This window comes from Citrus sinensis, chromosome 9, assembly GCF_022201045.2.
Source record: "Citrus sinensis cultivar Valencia sweet orange chromosome 9, DVS_A1.0, whole genome shotgun sequence".
Taxonomy (NCBI): domain Eukaryota; kingdom Viridiplantae; phylum Streptophyta; class Magnoliopsida; order Sapindales; family Rutaceae; genus Citrus; species Citrus sinensis.
In genome coordinates, this window is record NC_068564.1 from 4,513,219 (window position 1) to 4,536,080 (window position 22,862).

The window sequence follows — 22,862 nt, forward strand, 5'->3', positions numbered from 1 at the left end:
CGCGAATTTGCAAAAAAAATAAAACTTGTAAATATAACATTATTACTTCCAAGTAAATAAATAAGTTAAAATAGAGTTACATTAACACTATATTATATCTTATTGATAATGACATAAAATAAAAAATAATTAAATAAACAAATATAGTTTCCTAAATAGTTAATTTTCATATACTAATTTAAACAAATGAGATTTTTTTTTCGATGTGTTATATTTTAAAACTTTACATGTATTTTCTAACTTTATTTAAATAAATAATTAATTTAAATATTATTTAATTTTAAATTTAATCGATAGTAAAATTATTTTTATATTAATTTTTTATTTAGTTAGTTCGTGCATTGAACAAAATTAAAAAATTAATATAAAAATAATTTTACTATCGAACAAAATTAAAAATTTTTAGTTCGTAAGTCAATTCGCAAAACGGTGGATTAAATATGGATTAGGTTAAATCTGCATCCGATCTACTAACATATGGATTAAATTTGGATTGGATTGAAAATTTATAATCTACAAAATCGTGGATTAGATATGGATTGATGCCCAATATGTAAAATTCGATCCGCGAACACCCCTTCTTTTAAGAAATTAAACATATTTATAATTTTGAAAGATTTAAGATAAAAAAAAATAATGAAGTGTGTTTTTTGAATTTTTAGGAATTAGGATGTCCTAAATAGTTTTTAAAAAGAAAAACACAATTTTCAAAGTGAACGTGCATGTAGAATGTCAATCTTATTGGTGGGTATTCGATTTGAATTAGTATTCATAATGAACAAAGTTCGATTTTTCCTCTTTCAGTGCATCTAATGTAAGTACGAGAAGGAATATGCCCTCTGTTTTAATTAGTAAGTACGAATTTAGTACAATACTACAATGTTCTCATTATTATCCAAAGCCAATCTCTTTTAGGTTTAAAAATATAAATTTATGTTTTCATTTGTACTGCATTCATTATAATTTAAGCATAAAAAAATTGTTTTTAATTTAATCGTTTATATTTAAACCAATTAAGCTAACGTGCTTTCACATATTTTAAAGCAGTATAAATTTACGTATTGTCATACAACAAATATTAAAGCTAATAATTTTTTGAAAAAACTATTATAGGAAACAAAATAATAAGAAATAAATTATTGATTCTTTTAAAAAATAAACCCCAGAGTCCGCACGTTTTTCGGCAGTCCGTGAATTCACCGGCCCGAAAAAACTGAATACTTAAATCCAGTCTGCGTATATATGTAGTCACTGGCCTTTGGCAGCTATCATAATGGGCACTTGGCTTAATTTAATACTCCTCCGAGTATTTGTTTTATTACAAGTCTCACTGTTCCGTCACATTCACAAGGTTTTACAGTAAACACCTTTTATTGTCTGCAAGACACTTTAGAAATGTGACCTTTATAACTAGAGACGTAACGGAAACTTTAAGAAATTCAACAAAAAGAACTCGTAGATATGCACTGATGGAGCAGAAGCACTACAGTCCGGCTCTCAAAAGTACACACCAGAAGCAATTTTTCAGTTCTATGCTACAGACACTTGGAATGACTATGAAAAAAAATACAAATTGATCAAACAGCTGACCAAATCAAACACCATTCACTATGGCATTTCAATATTTCAACCCAAGCCATATCTCGTTTTGAGTATCAGATCTCATTTTTCTCAAGATTATCTGTTTGGGAGGATAATAAATAATGAGGGTGGACACACAGAGCACACTACAGGAATGTCCTACAATCAAACATAGAATAATTTGACAATAAAAGTTAACCTGAGCTAAAGATAGTCAAGCAATCAGTGATCAAATAATGTGACTACAAGAATTCAAGGTTTAGAATTGAGTTCCTAAAAACACTAATAACTGACATGCCAAATGTCTTCTTTGATGGGCATCCACAACTTGTGACAGCAGCAAATACCTCGCAAAACGTCAATCTCAGAGAAATAATGCCTGATCATCTTTTACACAATAAGGTTAGCATACTGTTGGCGAACAAGTAACTGAAAGACCAACATCATTTGAAATCCTAAAAGAGTGTTTTTGGTCATAAAAGCGTTAAGAGAAATAGATCCTATAGTAATCAGGATGACAAAAATAAACATGCGCACATATAAATGAGACAGTACAATCAACACGAAAATCAGCAATTTCCCCCTCTGGAAAAAAAATTACCAGCAAATCGATGAGTTAAATGGTCAAGCACGTCAAACTATCCTTTGTAATAAAACCCATGTAAAGAGTAAGCAATTGAAAAAATTTAGTTCTAAGCAACATGCAAATAGAAAGATACCATGTAATTTACTTTAATACATTTGTAATGGCCATTATTAATTTCAATATTAAAAATTAAACCTTAAAAATCAGGAGAAGGAAAAAGAACTTTGCTCCTGTGCTTCTATTATATCAGTAGCTGTCATAAAGAAGAAGAAAAACCTTGAAAGCATAACACACAACAGAAACAATGAAAATCAGAAACCTTCATATGAAACAAATTCCATTTCTTCACCATGAAAAATGACAAAAAATTCTGTTCTTCAGAATTAAGCAAGAATTCTCTGTAGCATCTAATCATGCAAACCACATTCAATAAATTACGTAGAATTTACCATCCTTATTCAGCTTCTTCAAGTAAATGGCTTAAAAACAATTATTTCATCTACACTCAGGAATACACACTAACCCTGTGCACAATGCAAAAACCAATGAACATCGGTAAGGTTCCCTGCTCTATGCTTCTCATCACATTTCATCAACCAGCAATGCACTATTAAACATTAAACAGCCTCATAAACAAGACGCCTAAGCTGTATTAACAATTTTCCTACTTTTAAATGAGTAAACATTTTCTATTCTAATTTATTTTAAGGCAATCGTGCCATCTCTCAAAGACTTGACTAATTTTATCCATTAATCGAATGCTCCCACTTAAACCATACCACTCCTCATAAGGATGGGTGATTTCTTACCTTAACTGTCGCCATCAATCTAATGCTCCCACCAAAAGCCTAAAACCATATTACTCTGCACAAATATGGACAATTTCTTACCTTGACTAATCACATTAAATTATTTCATCTACATTCACGCAATGCTAAGACCTAGGTTTCTACAGAATTATCCTGCAGATATAAACTCTTAACCAAATTGACAATCACTAGAAAAGGCACTCAGATGCACCCAGAATTAATATTCAGAATCCACTGACAACCAATAATAAGAGTTGTTTACCTGCCACACTGGAAAGAGACATCAGAATTGCTACGGAAAAGAGAGATAAAATCAGAAAAATTATACAAAGCGGCAGAAATGAAGAGCTGCTTCCACATACCCAAATGCCTCTGTTAAGGCATGCTTACCTTGTGGAGAAGACAATGAGAGAAGCATGCCTAAACTTCAGAAGCAGGCAAGTAGCTAGGATATAACCTCAAACTAGGAGCTTATCACCAAATAAAAGTGAGCAAAGCAACCAAAACAGTTAAATAACCCAAAAAATAAAATTAACAGAAAATGTCAGTAACGAGTCCACAGAAACTAATAAAAGGTAAACATTAGTCGCCAAACATAATAAAGAGGTAAAAACCATCCATAATAAAACAATATTAAGTCCAACAAAAAAGCATAAGGTATTAATTTCCTTCTCCACAGGGCGACCATATGAACTGAACTACACCATATCTCTGCAAATGCATAACAGTAGAGCAAGGTTAAAGTTGTGAGTCCCAAACTTCCAACAAAGTCATGGCAAGAGATAAGAAATCAGGTTCACATGTGCTCCAAGAAACATCAGGCCTGTAAAAGTTATACAATAATAACAAAAGGAAAGGTTAACAGATGTAAACAAAATTTTGCAAATTAAGGTGAATGCTGCTTATCACATGCTTATCTACCAAACCAGGTTCACCATAAAAGACCGGAGTAATAACAAAAGAGCGGAGATGAAATGCAGAAAAGATGTGGAAACCATAAAGAGCAAAGACTATCCAACTATAATCAGATCTGACACAGATAATGATAGAAGAAAATTGTAGGTAACATCAAACTTTCTCAAATTAAATAACAGACATTTGCCATAAACAAAACAAACATTGGTTAGATATTATTAAAGAGTCAGTTACCCAAAACTACACAATGAATACAAGTTCACATACTTACAAAGTGACAACACTCCTCTCCTCATAAAACCTTCAAATGCTCAAAAGCCAAGTGAGAAATGCTTTATAAAATATCAAAACAAAAAATGATATAGCACAGAGGTCAAACTATTCAAACTAAAAGGCCAGCAATGTCGAATTTCCTGGCCTCTGTCCTGACTGGTACCACTGACCATGCAATAATTAAAATTGGTACTAAAATTTTAAGGATGGAGTTAACTGTTAAACGTGAACTAAACAAGATTTAGCAAAAAGGAATGAATACTTAATAACGAAGGTTTTCTGCATAACCCTCCCTACCACCATCAACAACATCATGCTCTGAGAAGAACTAATTCCCAATGGTGTGATACAAAGTTGGATGCATGATGAAAGTATTACAGCCTAAATGCATAACACTTATAATATATACACTTAATAAGTAAGATCATTGAACCCTAAAAGTAATAAATCACCCTCTTAAGAGAAAGAATGCCTTGAAAAAGTTTGGTCAATGTCTAAGACCAGAAGATAATTAAGTGGCTAATAGCCACAACAACTATATCTAGCTAATTTAAAAAATTAAGGTCACTCAATTTACAACTACTACTAAGGTAATATGGCCCGAACCATACTCGCCATCTTAGCAATCATTAGCTGATTATGGCTGGCACTTGAACCAACCAAATGCAAAATCTATCGAAAACATCATTTGGATGACCAAAGTAAACTCTAATAATTTTCAATTACCTCTGATAAGGAAACAAGCATCGGAAGGACCCACATCATTTCATCTCTGCCATAAACTTCTCATATTCAGCATCTGCACCATAGTTTGACTTCTCTGCAGAAGAAACTGGAGGCTGCACTGGTGGATTTGTGGCCCAAGGCACATTACCCAAGTTCTGTGAATGGTCCACTGCTGAGACAGGAGCAGGTGGAGGGGGAGGAGGAACTGCATTGTAGTAAGGTGAATAACCTAATGGCGCAGTTGCATATGCGGGTTGAACATTAGGTGGCATTGGAGCCATGGAGCTCCCATACATATTCGCTGACGCAGCTGGAGCAGAACTGCTACTTTCGGATTGCACTCCTGGTGGGAAACTATGTTGTTGTGCTTCACTTGAAGTTGCAGTCTGCGTTGGAGCACCAGGGGGAGCCGTTAGAGCACCAGGGGGAGCTGTCTGCACTGGTGGAGGATATTGTACTCCATAAGGAGGCATTGGTTGACCAGGGATGGGTGGATACATGGTTGACCCAGGAGGAGGAGGAGCATAAGGAGCATAAGGCGGAGGAACTGGTGGTCCCCAAGGAACAGGAGCCCCCGTATAGCTCGCTGCTGGTGGATTTGGAAGAGGACCGCCTGGTGCATACTGCTGAGATGGATAGCCACCAACTGGTGGAGCAGAAACAGGGTAGGTGGGCATTGTTGAAGTTGGAGGGCCCGGAGGCACAGTAGGCTGAGGAGGCTTACCAGCAACTCTCACAGCAATGGTTCGCCCCTCAAGACGGTAACCATTCATGCTTGCAATAGCATTATTGGCCATCTGAATATCAGCATACTTCACAAAACCATAACCTTTGCTCATTCCTGTAACCCGGTCCTTAATAACCTTAGCCATCACAATATCACCAAAAGTAGAAAACAACCTAATCAAACCATCATCATCAAGCGTCGGTGGCAAATATCCAATATACAAGTTTGTATCATCCAATTCCTTGATGGGCTTAGCTCCATTTGACCCTAGTCCAGGATGCCCTGGAGTCCCAGAACTGCCTGAATTATTAGCCCAAGGAGGATTACTTCCAGAACTGCCACTGCCAGGGCCCAGAGCCAATGTAGTACTTTGTTTGCTTGCAGATTCAGGAAGAGTCCCTCCTAACTCTGCCAAGAAATTCTGATATTCATCATCCATTTTCTTCCCCGTTGTTCCCTTAACTGGACAATCGATAGTTGGATGGCCACCATCACCACAGATCTTACAAAGCACATCACTCTTGAAAGTGGAAGTACGTGATGGACATGCATACTGCCGATGTCCAGGCTCACCGCATAACCGACAGTACTCCTCATCCCTTATAGTCCCATTTAAAGCTGCAAGCTCCCTCAACTGCTGCCTCTTATGCTCATTTAACACCTCATCTACTGGCTGCAACAACTTCTCCACCATTGCAGCTGCACCTTCAAGAGATTCCTGAGTCTCTGCCTCCACCAACACATGTAAATCTTCATTCTCTGATGGGTCTGGCTTCAAATCCCTCTTCTGTTGCAACCTTCCCTCTTTCACTGACCCTTTACCACGTATAACAATCTTAGCACCCGTCTCTCTCTCCATTCTCTTTTGTGTATTCCCTCTCGGCCCAATAATCAAACCAATAAAATTATAACCAGGGTATTCTTTCATCGGAATATAAAGCTTCTTCTGAAGCTTTGGGGGCCTATAATCTGCCGGTGGCTTAAATGCCGGATTTCTTTTAATAATCTGAGATATAATCTCCTGTCTCTCCTTATTCAATCTCTCTCTTGCACGATACTCTCTAGTATTAATCCTAATTCCCATATTATCATAAATTGGTTCGGGCGAAGGACTCCTTTGTCCCTCAGGTCTATCATCTAAAGGCAAACCAGACTGAAGAATTCTAGAAATTTCTAACAAACGACTATTCAAAGCTTGAATTTCCGGGTCAAACTCAATACCTCCAGTAAAGTCCTTCATAAAATCCGGCAACTGAATCACCGGCTTCGGCTCATCGTCCGCCCACCTCGATCTCCGCTTCCTGGTCCCGCTTCCAGAGTCGCCATTACCTTCCGTACCGCCTGATTCCGATGGCGGCGGATCCCACCTGCTGCGACGTCGTCGTCTGCTCGAGGTCTCCTCCTCGCCACCCGACTGATCCTTATCGGTGCCGGAATGAGTGTTGGTCAGACCATTTTCCGAAAGCAACGGCTTCTGCTTAATGTAATCGGCTGCGGCGACGTCATTGTTATTGTTACAGCTGTTCTCATTGTTTTTGTCGTGGCCGTTTTCGGAAGCCGGCTGGGGATTTTGAGCATCGGGAGGAGCTAGGGTTTTGGGCGGGTTTTGTGAATCGTGATCTAGGGTGTCTTGCGGTAACGGCGGGTTTTGATTGAAATCTAGGGTTTGATATTGGGGGTTTGATTCAACTGTTGACTCCATGGATTGTGATTCTTTCGTGACGGCGAGCGACGGGTCGAGAGAGTTGTGTTGTGCTCGTGCGTTCGTTGGTGAAAGTCTCAGATGAATGTTTTGAAAATTACGGAACTGTACTTGAGAGAAACTTGCGTTCGGAGGATTTATATAGTGGGTGAACCAATAACAACTGTGCATGAATGAATGCTTGCAATTTGTATATCCGCTGGCAGATACGGATCTCGCCTGCTGTTGCTGACCTAAGGAAGGCGGTTCCGGTTCGGGTTGGATTAAGGCTTGTTGATTCGTAGGCCCGGCCCATCGGCCCAATTGTCTGTTTGAGTTCAAAGGGTAATTTACACACACCTCCCCTGAGGTTTGGAAGAACAACATTAGTTCGTGACGCGTATAATTTTATTAAACAAATCCCTATGCCGAAGTTATTACCCGATGCTCATGTTATCACGTGAGACGTCTAAATTTTTCCTTACATTTCATTTAGTTATTCTTTTCTTTTTAATGACGTGTCAATATTACAAGGTAAACTTCAATTCATCCCTCATATAGAATGATAATCTTCAATTTACACTATGAAGTTTATTATCCTGCTATTTTCTGATAATCACAATCATAATTTTAATTACATTTAATTGTTGTAGTTGTTATTATAATTGCTATTAAAATTAGATAACCCATCTATTAGATGGTAAATAAATAATTTTATAAATTATAAAATTTATTGTCTAATACATAAGTGATTTACAGTAGTTGAGATTGAAATTGAAAGTCAAATGTTGTGATCACTCGCACTTCTATGTTTTTTTTTTCTTTTTTTTTTAATTTTACAATTAGAACTATAATGATTATTGTTCTATGTAACTATTAAAAAATAAACAATATCTTACTTTTATTAAAATCATTTGGAATTAAACTTAATTTTAGGATGACATGTCACCTATTAGGACTAGAATAATAAGTCATGTCATTGACAAGAATATTACCCTAAAGACAGGTTGTTTCCTATAAAAACATAAAGGATGAGTCATAAACAGTATGTGCTGGGGCATGCTATTTATGCATGTAAGTTGTAATAATAATTCAGACGCCTCGTTTATGTGTCTTCTTAATCCTTAAATGATAGGTTATTTAGATAAAGAGTGATATACGATGAGTCATCCAATACTTATGCGCCAATTAAAATGTTAATTATTGTTATTGTCATTGTCGTCATCATTATCATCATCATCATCATTATTATTATTATTTTTTATCATTATTTTATCATAATAATAATAAAAAATAAAAATAACTAACTAAGAATATTTTGGCAATATGTAACCGTCCACTCCAATTCTCAAACAAAGTGAGCACACAAAGGAAAATGCAGCCAATTCCAATTTCATATAATACAAATTTGTAAAAAAAAAAAAGAAAAAAAAAGAAAAAGGAAGTTTGTGGATTTCAAGTCTACAATGCCATGGTACAATGGTGTATATTTTTGCGGTTGAAGTTTATTATCCTATTATTTTACTATAATAATAATAATAATAATAATAATAATAATTATTATTATTATTATTATTATTATTATTATTATTATTATTATTATAATTGTAATTTTAATTTTTATTAATTGTTTCAGTTGTAATTGAAATTGTCATAATAATTACTATTAAAATTGGGTAACCCGTCTATTGGATAGTAAATAAATAATTTTATAAATTATAAAATTCATTATCTAATAGATAATTAACCCACAGTAGTTGGGAATGAAATTGAAAGTCAAATATTTTGATCACTTGCATTTCTATATATATATATTTTTAATTTTTTTAATTAGAATTCTAATGATTATTGTTCCATGTAACTATTAAAAAACAAACAATCTCTTACTTTTATTAAAATCATTTAGAATTAAACTTTTAGAATGACATGTCGCTCATCAAGACTGAAAAGAGTACGTCATATCATTGACGAGGATATTAATTTAATGACCGGTTGTTTCATATCACAACGTAAACGATGAGTTGTAAATAGTATGTGCCAGTGCATTCTGGTTACACATGTCAATCTCAACAATAATATGGTTGATGCATTGCTTTTTTTTTTTTAATTTTTGAATGACAAGTCGTCTATACACATAAAGATATATGACAAATCATTTAGTACTTATGTGCTAATTAGAATGTTAAATTATTGTTATCATCATCTTCATCATTGTTATTATCAATATTTTTGTCACTACTATGATAGATAATAATAATACTAAGGATAATAATTAACTAAGGACTGCCCACTCTGGCAAGTCTTTTGACAACTTCCCACTGCACATGCACTAATGAGAATGCAGCTTATTCCAATTTCATTTGCAACAAATATGAAAAAAAAAAAGAAGTTTGTGGACATCCATCCTACAATACCATGGTACAATGGTGTATATTTCTATGGCTGAAGTTTATTATCTTGTTATTTTACTATAATCATAATTTTAATTTTAATTGTAATTCGTCGTTGTAGTTGTAATTGGAATTGTTATTATAATTACTACTAAAATTGGGTAATTCATCTATTGATGGTAAATAATTAATTTCATAAATTATAAAATTCATCGTCTAAAAGATGAGTGACCCACAATTGTTGGAACTGAAATTGAAAGTCAAATGTTTTGATCATGGGCGAACCTAGAGTAGGCCCATGAGGGGCTTCAGCCCCTCCTGAGCTTTGGAATTTATTTGAATATATTATAATTGGTCCATTTAAAATTTTAAATTTTCTTCTAAACTTTCAAAATTTCCTTGGAAAATATTTTATATGTTTGGCTCATTTTCTAGTTTGTTATATATCTACTAGACTTGAAAGGAGTGTTTAAGTGATGACTTAATTGATTATTTAATTGATTGACATAATTGTCATCTTATAACTTTAAATTTTCAAAAATATCAAGGCAAAAGTCATTGTTTTTTAGATTTTTAATTAGCCAACCGGTTTCATCACTCTTTCAAAAATAAAATTGCACGGTCTTTTTATCACATTCAGATAAAAAACGAAGTAAGTATTAAGATTTTCTCATATGAATTAAACACGACTAGTTGATGTAGAGTTATTTGATCAACTAAATTTCTTACTATTTGTGGTAACTTTTTTTTTGCCTCAAATAATTATTCTAATTTAAGTCATTGCATGAAAACAACAAAATTTCAAATTGTTGATTAAGTTGATTATGAAATTATTATAGTATGTAATTTTTTTTAAACTAAAAATGAGTCAAGTATAGTCGTAAATGTGTTGAAAATTATTAATTCAATGAAGTTAAATAATTTGGCACTTGTTGTTTTTGTTTGAATTCTTTTTCGGTGTATTAAATCATCATGGTATCTAAAGACCACATTAAGCCTCGACTAATTCAGATTTGAGCCGAGTAAGACCACTAGGGCGGCCAAGCTCTCCTACCAAGTATATTAACACAGTTGCATTATCAAATTTCGAACCAAGTACTTTGGTTAAGTTAAAATTAACAGCCCCATGCCGGCTGACATTCGCACTTGTTGGTGAATTTTTTTTAAAAATTTTATTGTACTAAGCCCCTCCTAGAAAACCCTAGAAAAGGAAAGGAAAGGGGGTCTTGGGATTCTGCTAGCTCTCTCTCTCTCTAAGCAACTGAACCCATTGGACATTTTTCTCTTTCTACCACAGAGAAATTTCTCTTTCGCCTGTGATTTCTTTAAGATTGATTATTTTGAATTCTTTTCCTTTAAATTTACTTAAAAACTTTTTGTTTAAAGCAATCATAATTAAGCCACATGAATTGTGGTATGAGTTTTTCCAAGTAAGACCCGAATCCCTGACTTGAGCGTCGGAGGGTTCTCGCCGGAAAAACTTCCGACATCTCCTGACTGTTGGTTGTGTCCACAGGCTCACAGGTTATCTGCTCATGGATCGTCTGCTCATGGATCGTCTGCTCATGGGTCGTCTGCTCATGGGTTATCTGCTCATGGATCGTCTGCTCACGGGTTATCTGCTCATATGTTTGTCTGCTCATGAGTTCTCTGCTTATGGATTGTCTGCTCATGGGTTGTCTGCTCACATAACATCTGCTCATTGAAAATCTGCTCATGGTGCTAACTAATCATCAGCTTCCCACCAAACAAATTTAATGATGATGTAGGGATCTGAGATCTGACCAACTTATCCGGATTTCTCGGCATCAACATTTGGCGCCGTCTGTGGGGACCGGTACGAGAAGCCAATTTTTTGTCTCTATTAATTTTCATCTAGTCAAAGCAAATCAAAATGCTACAGTGCATAAATGGATGAGCTTGCTTAAACAAGGAAGCAAAAACCTTAAATGAGAGCACATTGAAGGCACACGTTTGTAGAAATCAGAACAGATCAGAAGTTAAATTTTTATTTACAAGCAATTTTTTCATGAAAATTTAATTATTTCTCTAAATCCTGCTATGTGAGATGAGGATACCTTATATTCATTAAATTGATTGTGCTCATATTAGGGCTGACGGTATAACTTAGTTAACTTAATTTCTTGAAAGTTACTCAATATGAGAATGATTTAAGAAGGAAGAGCTAGGCTAGCGTTGAGAAGCCAATCAAAGTTTACTAATAAGGCATGCAAATGCTCTAAAGTCTCAAAGCCTGTTTATGGCGAGACCAGAAGGCAAGCGTGCCAGGATCTGCTCGACCACAAGAAGGCGAGCAGAATCCTAAGCATTGAAGAATTTACTAAGGCATGCAAAGGCTCACCAAGTCTCAAAGCCTGTTTATGTCGAGACCAGAAGCCAAGGGTGCCAGGATCTGCTCGACCACGAGAAGGCGAGTAGAATCCCAAGCATTGAAGAATTAACTAAGGCATGCAAAGGCTCACCAAGTCTCAAAGCCTGTTTATGGCGAGACCAGAAGCCAAGCGTGCCAGGATCTGCTCGACCACGAGAAGGCGAGCAGAATCCCAAGCATTGAAGAATTTACTAAGGCATGCAAAGGCTCACCAAGTCTCAAAGCCTGTTTATGGCGAGACCAGAAGCCAAGCGTGTCAGGATCTGCTCGACCACGAGAAGGCGAGCAGAATCCCAAGCATTGAAGAATTTACTAAGGCATGCAAAGGCTCACCAAGTCTCAAAGCCTGTTTATGGCGAGACCAGAAGCCAAGCGTGCCAGGATCTGCTCGACCACGAGAAGGCGAGCAGAATCACAAGCATTGAAGAATTTACTAAGGCATGCAAAGGCTCATCAAGTCTCAAAGTCTGTTTATGGCGAGACCAGAAGCCAAGCGTGCCAGGATCTGCTCGACCACGAGAAGGCGAGCAGAATCCCAAGCATTGAAGAATTTACTAAGGCATGCAAAGGCTCACCAAGTCTCAAAGCCTGTTTATGGCGAGACAGGAAGCCAAGCATGCCAGGATCTGCTCAACCAAGCGAAGACGAGCAAACCACCAAAGTTTCCACTCTTGATTCGTTTCACTCTCAACACTAGAAACTGGGGGACTGGTGTTTAGGGAATGAAATAGGGTGACCAAGACAAAGGTGTTTGCTCATACATTATCGCGCTCTCCTCCAGAGTAAAAGTGAGCAAATAGTTGAGCAGATCACCTCGACCAGGATATTATTGGTCACCTCGACCAGAATAATATGCGGTGACCTCGATCAGATCACCTCGACCAGGATATTATTGGTCACCTCGACCAGAATAATATGTGGTGACCTCGAGCACATCACCTCGACCAGGATGTTATTGGTCACCTCGATCAGGATTTTACTAGAAAGCACGATTCAGTCAAAATAGTTTCTCCGAAATATTAGGGACCATATTCTTAGTGGATGAAAACCGCTATAGTTTTCTATAAAAACCCTAGAAAAGGAAAGGAAAGGGGGTCTTGGGATTCTGCTAGCTCTCTCTCTCTCTAAGCAACTGAACCCATTGGACATTTTTCTCTTTCTACCACAGAGAAATTTCTCTTTCGCCTGTGATTTCTTTAAGATTGATTATTTTGAATTCTTTTCCTTTAAATTTACTTAAAAGCTTTTTGTTTAAAGCAATCATAATTAAGCCACATGAATTGTGGTATAGGTTTTTCCAAGTAAGACCCGAATCCCTGACTTGAGCGTCGGAGGGTTCTCGCCGGAAAAACTTCCGGTACCTCCTGACCGTTGGTTGTGTTCACAGGCTCACAGGTTATCTGCTCATGGATTGTCTGCTCATGGGTTATCTGCTCACGGATCGTCTGCTCATGGATTGCCTGCTCATGAGTTCTCAGCTTATGGATAGTCTGCTCACGGGTTATCTGCTCATGGATTGCCATAAGATCCGTGGCAAGCGTTCCCAGAACCTTCATATCTGACTTGAGCGTCGGAGGGTTTACGCCGGGAAAACAACCGGCGTGCTCTGACCTGATTCTGTGGACGCAGGGACACTTAGAGAAGAAAGCGTACGAGGAGAGATCCTGATCGAGGTGAGGTTGTTCGAGCAGACATCCTGGTCGTTGGAAGGCGTAACCAGAATCTCGCATCAACACTCGTTTATGTGTTTTTTCTTTTTTCAATTTTACAATTACAGTTGTAATAATTATATCTCCGAAAATATGTTCTCATGCTAAATTTCATTGCATGCGAGCAGTAGCTATCGAGACCTTTCAATGAATAAACCAACAATAATTTTATTGGAAAAATTTCTAACTTAATGAACTCTAGATGCACAATTAATCTATTCATTATTGCATTTATGAAACAATAATTTGATTGGAGAGTTGCCTTCATCTTTGAAAACGCGATTATTTGATATAGGAAATAATAAAATTTTTGGAAGAATACAAGCATGATAGGTGATAGTCGACTGAATTTGGTTATTCTGAGTCTACAATTGAACTGAATAAAGGAAAAAGTCCAAAACTCAAGGGTTCAAAAGTAAAATCCCGAAAACATTATTCTCATCTCAATAAGCCTCGGATCTTTTGCGCGCCTTCCCCACAATCAGCGATCCTCGTTTAATTCGACGCACCGCACGCCCGCCGCTCATCCTACATCCATCAATCACAGCCGTCGACTCAAAAGGAGGCATCCGCGAAGACAGCCACTGATCGACGTAAAACGCGCTCTGGTCACACGATCTGTGGGGTCCAGTGGAGGTGACTTCAACGTACTCACAGTACCAGCTGGGGAACATCCCTGACCCATCGGAGCTCACGTTGAGGTTGCATATCGGTGATCCAATGCAGGGCCCACGGCCGCTGAAGACGTCGACGTTGCCCCGCTCGTAGTAGTCGTGGTGGGGCCCCATCAGGCCCCATGATTTAAGATCGGGAACCCACACTGACCGGCCAACGGCGTCGCCTAGGGCTATGCTGATTTTCGAGTCTGTGCCGCTCTTAATGCCTGACCCTGTTTTAACGTAAAGAGTGTATACGCAGTAGTCATCCTGCATGCAAATGAAACCCAAATTATATTGACTGGGAAAGTACGTGCGTACCATTAATGTATATTAAAAAAATAAAAATAAAAATCTTAGTTCATTAAGTGATTTAAAAAAGGTTAAGAAATTAAATTGGCGTGATGATGATGGATGATTATGTTATAAATTTGAAGAGAATATGTGCGATTATTAAAATAATTTATTTTTGGTGATCTGTAGAATATTTAAACCACCCTAAAATGGCAGATTCATAAATTAAGATATTTTCGATATACTTACATAGTGATCATCTCCAGTAGCAATTGACAAGAACACAGTGATAAGGATGATGTGAAAGGATCTATTGGTCTTCATTTCTCTTTCTTTCTTTCTTTTTTTCCTTTTTTCTCTTTTTTGTGTAAATTTTGTTGAATTTATTTTACGGTGATTTGAATGTGAGAAATTAACGACAGATACTTATAATAGACGGGGTAACCTCACATACAAAATAACCGTCTACTAATCTCTCGATGCACTTTCTACTGAGTAGGAACATTGAACGGGTATAGTTCTAACAATGAAGATGATTATCACACTAATTCCTAACAATTTAAATATATAAAACACATCCACAAATTTTTATAATTTATTCCATTATCTCCGACAATTTAAATTAAAAAATCCTAACAATTTAAATATATAAAACACATCCACAAATTTTTATAATTTATTCCATTATCTCCAGCAATTTAAATTATAAAATCCTAACAACTTAAATATATAAAACACATCCGGAAATTGTTATAATTTATTCCATTATTTTCATCAATTTAAATTAAAAAAAATCTTAACATATATAAAACACATTTAGAAATTGTTATAATTTATTCCATTATTTCCAACCATTTAAATTAAGAAAAATCCTAACATATATAAAACACATTCAGAAATTATTATAATTTATTTCATTATTTCCAGCCATTTAAATTTAAAAAATCCTAACATATATAAAACATATTCAGAAATTGTTATAATTTATTCCATTATTTCCAGCCATTTAAATTAAAAAAAATCATAACAATTTAAATATATAAAAAGCAAAAATCTACGAATTTTTTACAATTTAAATTAAATATTCTAACCATTTAAATATATAGAACACAACAAAAATTTTATTTGAATATAACTACAGTCACCAACTTACCAATTAATCAGTACCAATTTTATCAAGTCCTCTGTTTGCAAATCCAGATCTAACTTCTTCCTTGTGATAAGCGAGATGTAGAGAGAGAACTGGTTTTTCCTTCTTAAATGCAGATGGCTCACGTTGAGTAAATGAGAGGTGAGAGATGGAGAGAGAGGGGACAACAAGAAAAATTAATTGTAAAAAAGTCATCTCTTTTCGTTACTTTTGTAGTTTTCTTTTGATTATTTTATTTTTTAAATGAAAAATGTGATAGACAAAAGATGGTGAATGGAGTTGAAGCAACTGACAAAAGGACCCACGTTTCTGTCGTCCCTTTGTCGTCACAGAGTTCAAATAGCAAAACTCTTTAGAAACAAGTATCAAGCTATGTTCTATATATACTAATGCCTATATATAGTGAAAAAAGGTATAAAGCTTGATAAGTGATAATTTAGAAAGAAGTTTATATATATACACATATGTACGTATGTATGTATTTATTTATATACGTATGTAAACTCAATTGAGATCCCATTTAACCACTACATTATTAACGTAGCAACATGGTGTGGGTTCGTTGCCATAAAAATTGATCATACATAAACCCTGCCAGTTCGAGCACCATGCATCTTCACCCAATACGCGACGATCAAATTCGACGAAAATCAACTTTGGCTTTGGCTTCTTCTCTGCTGGATATCCCTTATTAACATGAAGTCCGAAACCAGCTGGCTGAACAAAATCTCCACTTTACCCCTTATGACGGCAGCACATATATAGTAATAAAGATAAATTAAAAAAGTTTCTTGAAATTTCTAAATCATTTAGATCGATTTCATTCTAGCCCGTTTGATTTTTATCACAGGTTAGCGATCACGGACGAGAATCGTAGCCGTCGGCCTCACGAGCAAGCAAAGCTCGCTCCCGCTATCACTCTGTTTTTCTGTTACTTTACTTGTCCAACAAGAACCACACGCTTCCGTTTCAACTTAAACCACACGCGGCCCAGGCCAGCCATCAGGTGGAAACTTCAAAATCAACTGATACTACTGATCATTCATCAACCATATCAGCCCCGTTCTAAACCAATCGGACAGCTGATATTAAAAATTCAACAAAATTCTCCCAAACACAAGGACCCACAATTCAGGAAACCAACCTTTTATGTCTCCCTCACGTGCACCAAGCGCGTGCCGCGTTCTGCAAAAAATCATCTCCATTCTGTAGTACGTGCGGATTCGTCACTGCTAACTATGAACCGAAAATATTCCTTCATCATTACTATTAACATCAGTGCCGCATGCACGCAACAATATCGTTGTTTGATTGTAAAGGCAAGAAGAGACAACGTGCCGAAACGGCGACGTACGTACGCCCAGACGAGTACTGCTCCCAGCGGGCAGCGTCTTTCGCCAATTTGCAGCGGCGGCCAGTGTAAAATACTTTTTCATATCAACTCCTTAATCCCATATTTGCCCCTCAACTTGATTTCATATTTAGATGTACATCCTGCTTGTCATTTTAAAAAACTAAATCTCATTTACTCACTCTCAGTACATTAATTTTCTCTACGCAGAAGTGAACGCCATTTTATTTCTTCATCTCTAATTAACAACTTGTGGTTAACTTCATTGATTAGCTCTTTCGTTATGCTTCAATAATCTCAGCTTCTATCAAAATTTAACCCGCCAAAAAATCATTTGATCGCAGGTTTTTCAAGTTGGTTTTTAGCTCAAAATTAGTACCTCGTTTTTGTGACAACACACAAAGGTCGATTTCTCTCCGTTACTTTCTCTTGCTCATATTATCATGAAGAAAACTTGTGTAGTTTTGCTGTTTGGATGATGAGAAACCGAAGGAAAATAAGAGAAAAAACATTGTTCCATTCGCAGTTAAATGATTTTCATTCTAACGAATTATATGGTTTTTTTTGTTTACAGTGACAGGAAATGATAAACTCGAAAGCGCAAGAACAAGTAGTCGAAAACGACGCCGGAAAAGGGGCAAGTTCGGGCAGACAAGTACTGCTCCCAGCGGCTTCACCAATTTGCACGCTTGGTATGGTGGCAACAGAGAATAATAGCTTCCTCTTTTTCATATCAACTTTTTTATTTCCATATTTGTCCCTAACTTAAATATTCATCTTTACATATAGATGCTGCAACAAGTCATATTAAAGTGTACTCATTTTACGAGATTGATCCCACAAAGCTGCCCATGAATGCCCCGGATCAGCTTAAATCAATCAGAATTGTCATGGTAAAAATAGACATCAAATTATTAAAAAAAGCCAGAAATTAAATTAATTAATAATCTCATTAATTTATGCGTAATAATAAGGTGAGCGAGAAGTCCAGAACAGGAGTAGCCGTGAGATTCCCAAGTGTGAACTCTCTTCGATTGCACTTGTGCGATGGTGAGTGTGGTAAAGAGCAGGGAGCAAAGAGGGTGCCATCGCTGGACGAAAAGTACTTGTTGGAACCTGAGGTGGCAGGAGAAGTACTTTACAGGAGGGTCTCTGGTGATGAGATTGGTGAGAACAAGAACTTGTGGAGTTTCTGGGTTGTGGGTTTTAGTGGTTCTTTTGATGTTGAGATTCATCAGAATAAAAAGGGTGTGGGCTGGTCTGAGCTGCTTGATAGTCGTGGGATGCTGAAGTGGGGGAAGAAAAAGAAAGTTCATTACTTGAAGAATGAAGAAGCATTGATTAGCTATGATGGGGTTAAAGGAGGAGGAGGAGAAGAAGAAGAAGAAGAGGAAGCTTTGAAGTCTGGTCAGTTATTAGTAGTTGAGGGAGAGACCAGTGAGCTTAAGAGAAAACTCCATGAGGTTAATGTGCTATCCAATAACATCAAGAAGAAGAAGAAGACGGTTGTCAATAAGAACTCCAACTCCAGATGGCCTAAAGAGAGGTATGCCTTGGCTGAAACAAATATGTGGAAGATAATGAAGATGAAAAATGCAGTTTTTCATAAGCCAATGCTGAGGCCAGAGCTAAGAGCAGAGGCTAGGAAATTGATTGGAGACACGGGTTTGTTGGATCATTTGCTGAAGCACATGGCAGGGAAAGTGGCACCTGTTGGACAAGATAGGTTCAGGAGGCGGCACAATGCTGATGGGGCCATGGAGTATTGGTTGGAGAGTGCTGATTTGGTTAATGTTAGGAAACAAGCTGGAGTTCAGGATCCTTATTGGACACCACCGCCTGGCTGGAAACCTGGTGATAATCCTGCTCAAGATCCTGTTTGTGCTGCGGAGTTTAAGCAGCTCAAGGAAGACTTGGCCAAAATAAGAATGTAAATATGCTCATTAATTAGCCTGCCTTCCAGTGCTGCTCCTATAAATGCCTTATTGATGGTATATACTGATCTTCTCTTGTTTCCTCTGTCATGTGTTTAAAAAACAACAGGGAAATGCAAGATCTGTTTTCCAAGAAGCAAGAGGATAATCTGGCTATTGTAGCCACCCCAAGTCTAAACTATGGGCATGATAGTTTCTTGCTTCGATTGAAGGTAAATATTGGAGAGTGGATTGGATTCTGAGTTTCGTACTCTGTCGTTAACTGTTTGGTATTTTGTTGGCAGCTGATATGCGCTGATCTGCTGAATAAGAAAGCTAAGCTTGATGAGAATATGATGGAAATTTCGCAATCTTTGTGCACAATAGAGGTATTTTCCTCTTTAAGCTACTGAGTGATTAGGTGTCTAATGTGAAGAAATTGATGTCTTCCAGTGCTTAGAATTTATATTTTAATACTAACATAAGCGAAGTTTTACCAGCAGAGCTCATTCATGCACCCCCACAGCTCCTTACAATCTTTGAAATTAGATAGAGTTCAAAATTACAGACATTCAATAAGATGTGAAAAAATTGTTTCAATTTTCTTCAGGATATGATTTTCCATTTCTAGTTCCTTCTCATATAAAGGGACAAGGGTGGCATTACTTTATGATCAACATATGCTTGAAATGCTTGAACAACTGCCTTCAGCTCTTAATGTTACTTATTTTTAACAACATTTAAAGTATCTCTGAAAAAGATGAAGAATGAAGATTGACTTGGGATAAATAAGTGGTGACTCATGCAGGAAGAAATGGAGAAGGCAAAATTAGCTGTGGGGGAACTAAACAAGCCAGCAGAATCATCACTTACTTCAGCTGACGGACAGGGAGGCAAAGATAAGACAATAACAGGAACACCAGGTACAACAAAAGTGAAACCAGAGGAGAAGGTAGCAAAAATAGAAAGACTGAAGAGTGGGTTCACAATGTGCAAGCCACAGGGTTCCTTTCTGTGGCCAAACATGGCCATGTACCCTCCGCCTAACAAGGTTGTGGCCCAGCTTGAAGACCTGTTTTTGATTCCTACACCACAATCAGTCTCCTCTTCCACAGCCTCATCATCAGCACATCACCTCCTCCCGCCCCTTTCAAATTCTAATCCTCTACCGAATTGCCCTGTCAAGCCAAAAGCTGAGAGACGACCTGTTACTGTCGCTCTGACGGCAGCTGTCACAAAACCTACTCATCCTCTTCCTCCTGGAACCATGTCTCAGTTTGAAACAATCACCAGCACTGGCGTTATTACTACAGATACTAGCACCAAACCCTCAATGATTGACCTCAATGAAATGCCCTGCCCCCACACTTACCAAAGAAGAAATCAGAATGAGACTGTTACCACCAATGTCATCCCATGTGTATGTCTTGCATCACAATCTCAGTTTTAATTTTTTTTTTTTGGTTAATTTAACATGACAAAATGTAGTTGGTTTGTATTTCATGCATTGGGATGCAGTTTGGAGCTCCTGTTAAAGACTCTGAGATAAGCCAAAGTGAGCAAGATGAAAGAAAGAAAATCTTGAGGGAATGTGACCAAAAGCAGAAGGGAAGCTCCTCCGCTACCTCATTATCATCTTCATCATCATCTACATGCTTGTCAAGGGTTTCTTGAACTTGGTTGGCTTCAGCTACTCCTAATTCCCCACCTTCAGATAGTAACTCTACACGGGGCTGATATATATATATATATTAGTAAATAATATATACACTCTTATATTTACAGGAAAAAAAATTTGGAAGATTTCAATATGTAGCTTCATGGAGATCATATGAAGGAGAAGTAGGGGTTTTGAACACTGGTGATTAATGTTTATGCTGTCTTTTCTTGGAAAATTATTTAGAAGAAATTGAAACTATTCAAATCATTGCAGGAGTGGTAAGTTGTTCTAAGATCCTGAATTTTATTAAAATTTAGGAAAAATTGACCATAACGTGAACATACTTTTACAATGTTGTAAATTATTTGACAATATTATAAAAATATGTTCACATTATTATCGACTCATCCCAAATTATAAGTTTAGATTAAAAATTTCCACGTTGCCCCATTTTGTGTTTTTGTTGGTGGCCCAACCTCCTACGGTTTGATGCTATGTTTTGCTCAAGGACATGCAATTAGTTGAATTTGAATATACTTTCTCTTTCTGCTTGCAATATCATAAGTTGCACAAAGAATGAAACTTGAAAACAATGTTTCCCAGTATTTATTTATGATTGAGGGATTGCATATGTTACAAAACTAACGTTAAAAATTTCTCACTGGGTTCAATAGCTAAATTAAGCTAACTTAGGAGAATTTGTTTTAAAAACAGCACTTGTTTGCCAAATATATAGCCTAAATCGACAGAAATCCCCCAATATAATTTTTCCAAATCAGAGTTGCATGAAGGCCATTTGTGATTTTAGCTGCCACCTAACAACTCCATGCACAATTGCAAGTGTCCTACTCAAGTCAGACTCAGCCATCTAAACATTCCTAACTCGCCTTGTCAACTCCGAACAATCAAAGTCTACAAAACTCGAAGTCAATTTAGTTATGTACTTATTTGTCATTGGATAAATTGTGAATTGATTAGACACAATCTTAATAATATTCACTTTTTATTAAAAGGATGATAAATGAAAAATTATAAAGAACCTCAAAGGTGACGCAATGGAAAACAAAAGTAATATTAGACCTATGTGAAATTATAGTGTAAATTTAGAATCCGTATGGGAATATATAACTTTGTACGGATTTAACGCTATTTTTCTCACCACTGTGTTAGAAACTTCGATTCAAATATCAATGTTTTTTCTTTAAACCATTTTTGTCAATCTTAAAGGACTAAATTACATTTAAAAATATCAATATTTTAGACTAAAGAGTCTTCTACAAGCAAAAACACTTCCAGTTCTATCCGGCATGGTCTTATACCATTCCGGCTGTATTTCTATAAGTAGGGGTGGGCATCAACCCACCCAACCCGTGAACTGGACCCAACCTGTGTGATTTTTTGCGGATTTGGTTGGGTTGATAAAATAAATGGGTTAGGTTGAGTTGTTAAATTCCCAACCCGCATTATTTGCGGGTTGGGTTGGGTTAAAAAATTTTAACTCAACCCAACCCGTATATATATATATATATTATTTTATAAATTTTGATATTTTATATAAAAATTAAAAAAAATATTTAAAACTTTGAAATGTTAGATTTGTTCTAAAGATTTTAATATTTGTATTTTTTTAGTTTATCCAATTAATTTACTTATTTTTGTTCACTATTTAATTAGACTATAACAATAGATTTTTTTCAAAAGCCCAATTCAATTAATCTAACTAAACTGGACAACTTGCATGTATATAAAAATTATTATATGAATTTTGATATTTCATATAAAAATTAAAAAAATATAAACATAAAAACTTTGAAATATTGGATTTTTTCTAAAAGTTTTAATATTTGCATTTTTTTAGTTTTTTAATTAATTTATTTTATTTTTGTCACTATTTAATTAGATTATAAAAATAATTTTTTTTCAAAAGTCCAACCTAATCAACCCAACCGCAATTTTACGGGTTGGGTTGAAAAATTTCAACATGTTCTACATGCGGGTTGGGTCGGGGTGAACCCGACCCGTGCCCACCCCTATCTATAAGTCCCATTT

The 22,862-nt window shown here is 36.2% G+C and overlaps 3 protein-coding genes across 3 annotated transcripts; 1 reads left to right on the forward strand and 2 right to left on the reverse strand.

Annotated features, from left to right (window-relative positions):
* Positions 1–3,485: 3,485 nt before the first annotated feature.
* On the reverse strand, positions 3,486–7,488 carry LOC102615366 (splicing factor-like protein 1). The gene is made up of 2 exons (XM_006490086.4): positions 4,891–7,488; positions 3,486–3,799 (listed from the first exon to the last, which is right to left on the reverse strand). Exon 1 carries the CDS (start codon positions 7,317–7,319, stop codon positions 4,926–4,928), a length of 2,394 nt encoding a protein of 797 aa, XP_006490149.2. The 5' UTR covers positions 7,320–7,488; the 3' UTR covers positions 3,486–3,799; positions 4,891–4,925.
* A 6,744-nt stretch (positions 7,489–14,232) lies between these two features.
* On the reverse strand, positions 14,233–15,063 carry LOC107178599 (PLAT domain-containing protein 3-like). Its single transcript, XM_015533957.2, has 2 exons — positions 14,989–15,063; positions 14,233–14,715 (listed from the first exon to the last, which is right to left on the reverse strand). The coding sequence occupies exons 1-2, from the start codon at positions 15,061–15,063 to the stop codon at positions 14,233–14,235; spliced, it is 558 nt and encodes a 185-aa protein (XP_015389443.2).
* Positions 15,064–17,039: 1,976 nt separating this feature from the next.
* Positions 17,040–20,994, forward strand: LOC112495657 (protein DYAD). Its single transcript, XM_052434237.1, has 7 exons — positions 17,040–17,932; positions 18,030–18,133; positions 18,215–19,170; positions 19,284–19,386; positions 19,459–19,542; positions 19,962–20,573; positions 20,672–20,994. Exons 1-7 carry the CDS (start codon positions 17,824–17,826, stop codon positions 20,825–20,827), a joined length of 2,124 nt encoding a protein of 707 aa, XP_052290197.1. The 5' UTR covers positions 17,040–17,823; the 3' UTR covers positions 20,828–20,994.
* Positions 20,995–22,862: the final 1,868 nt, after the last annotated feature.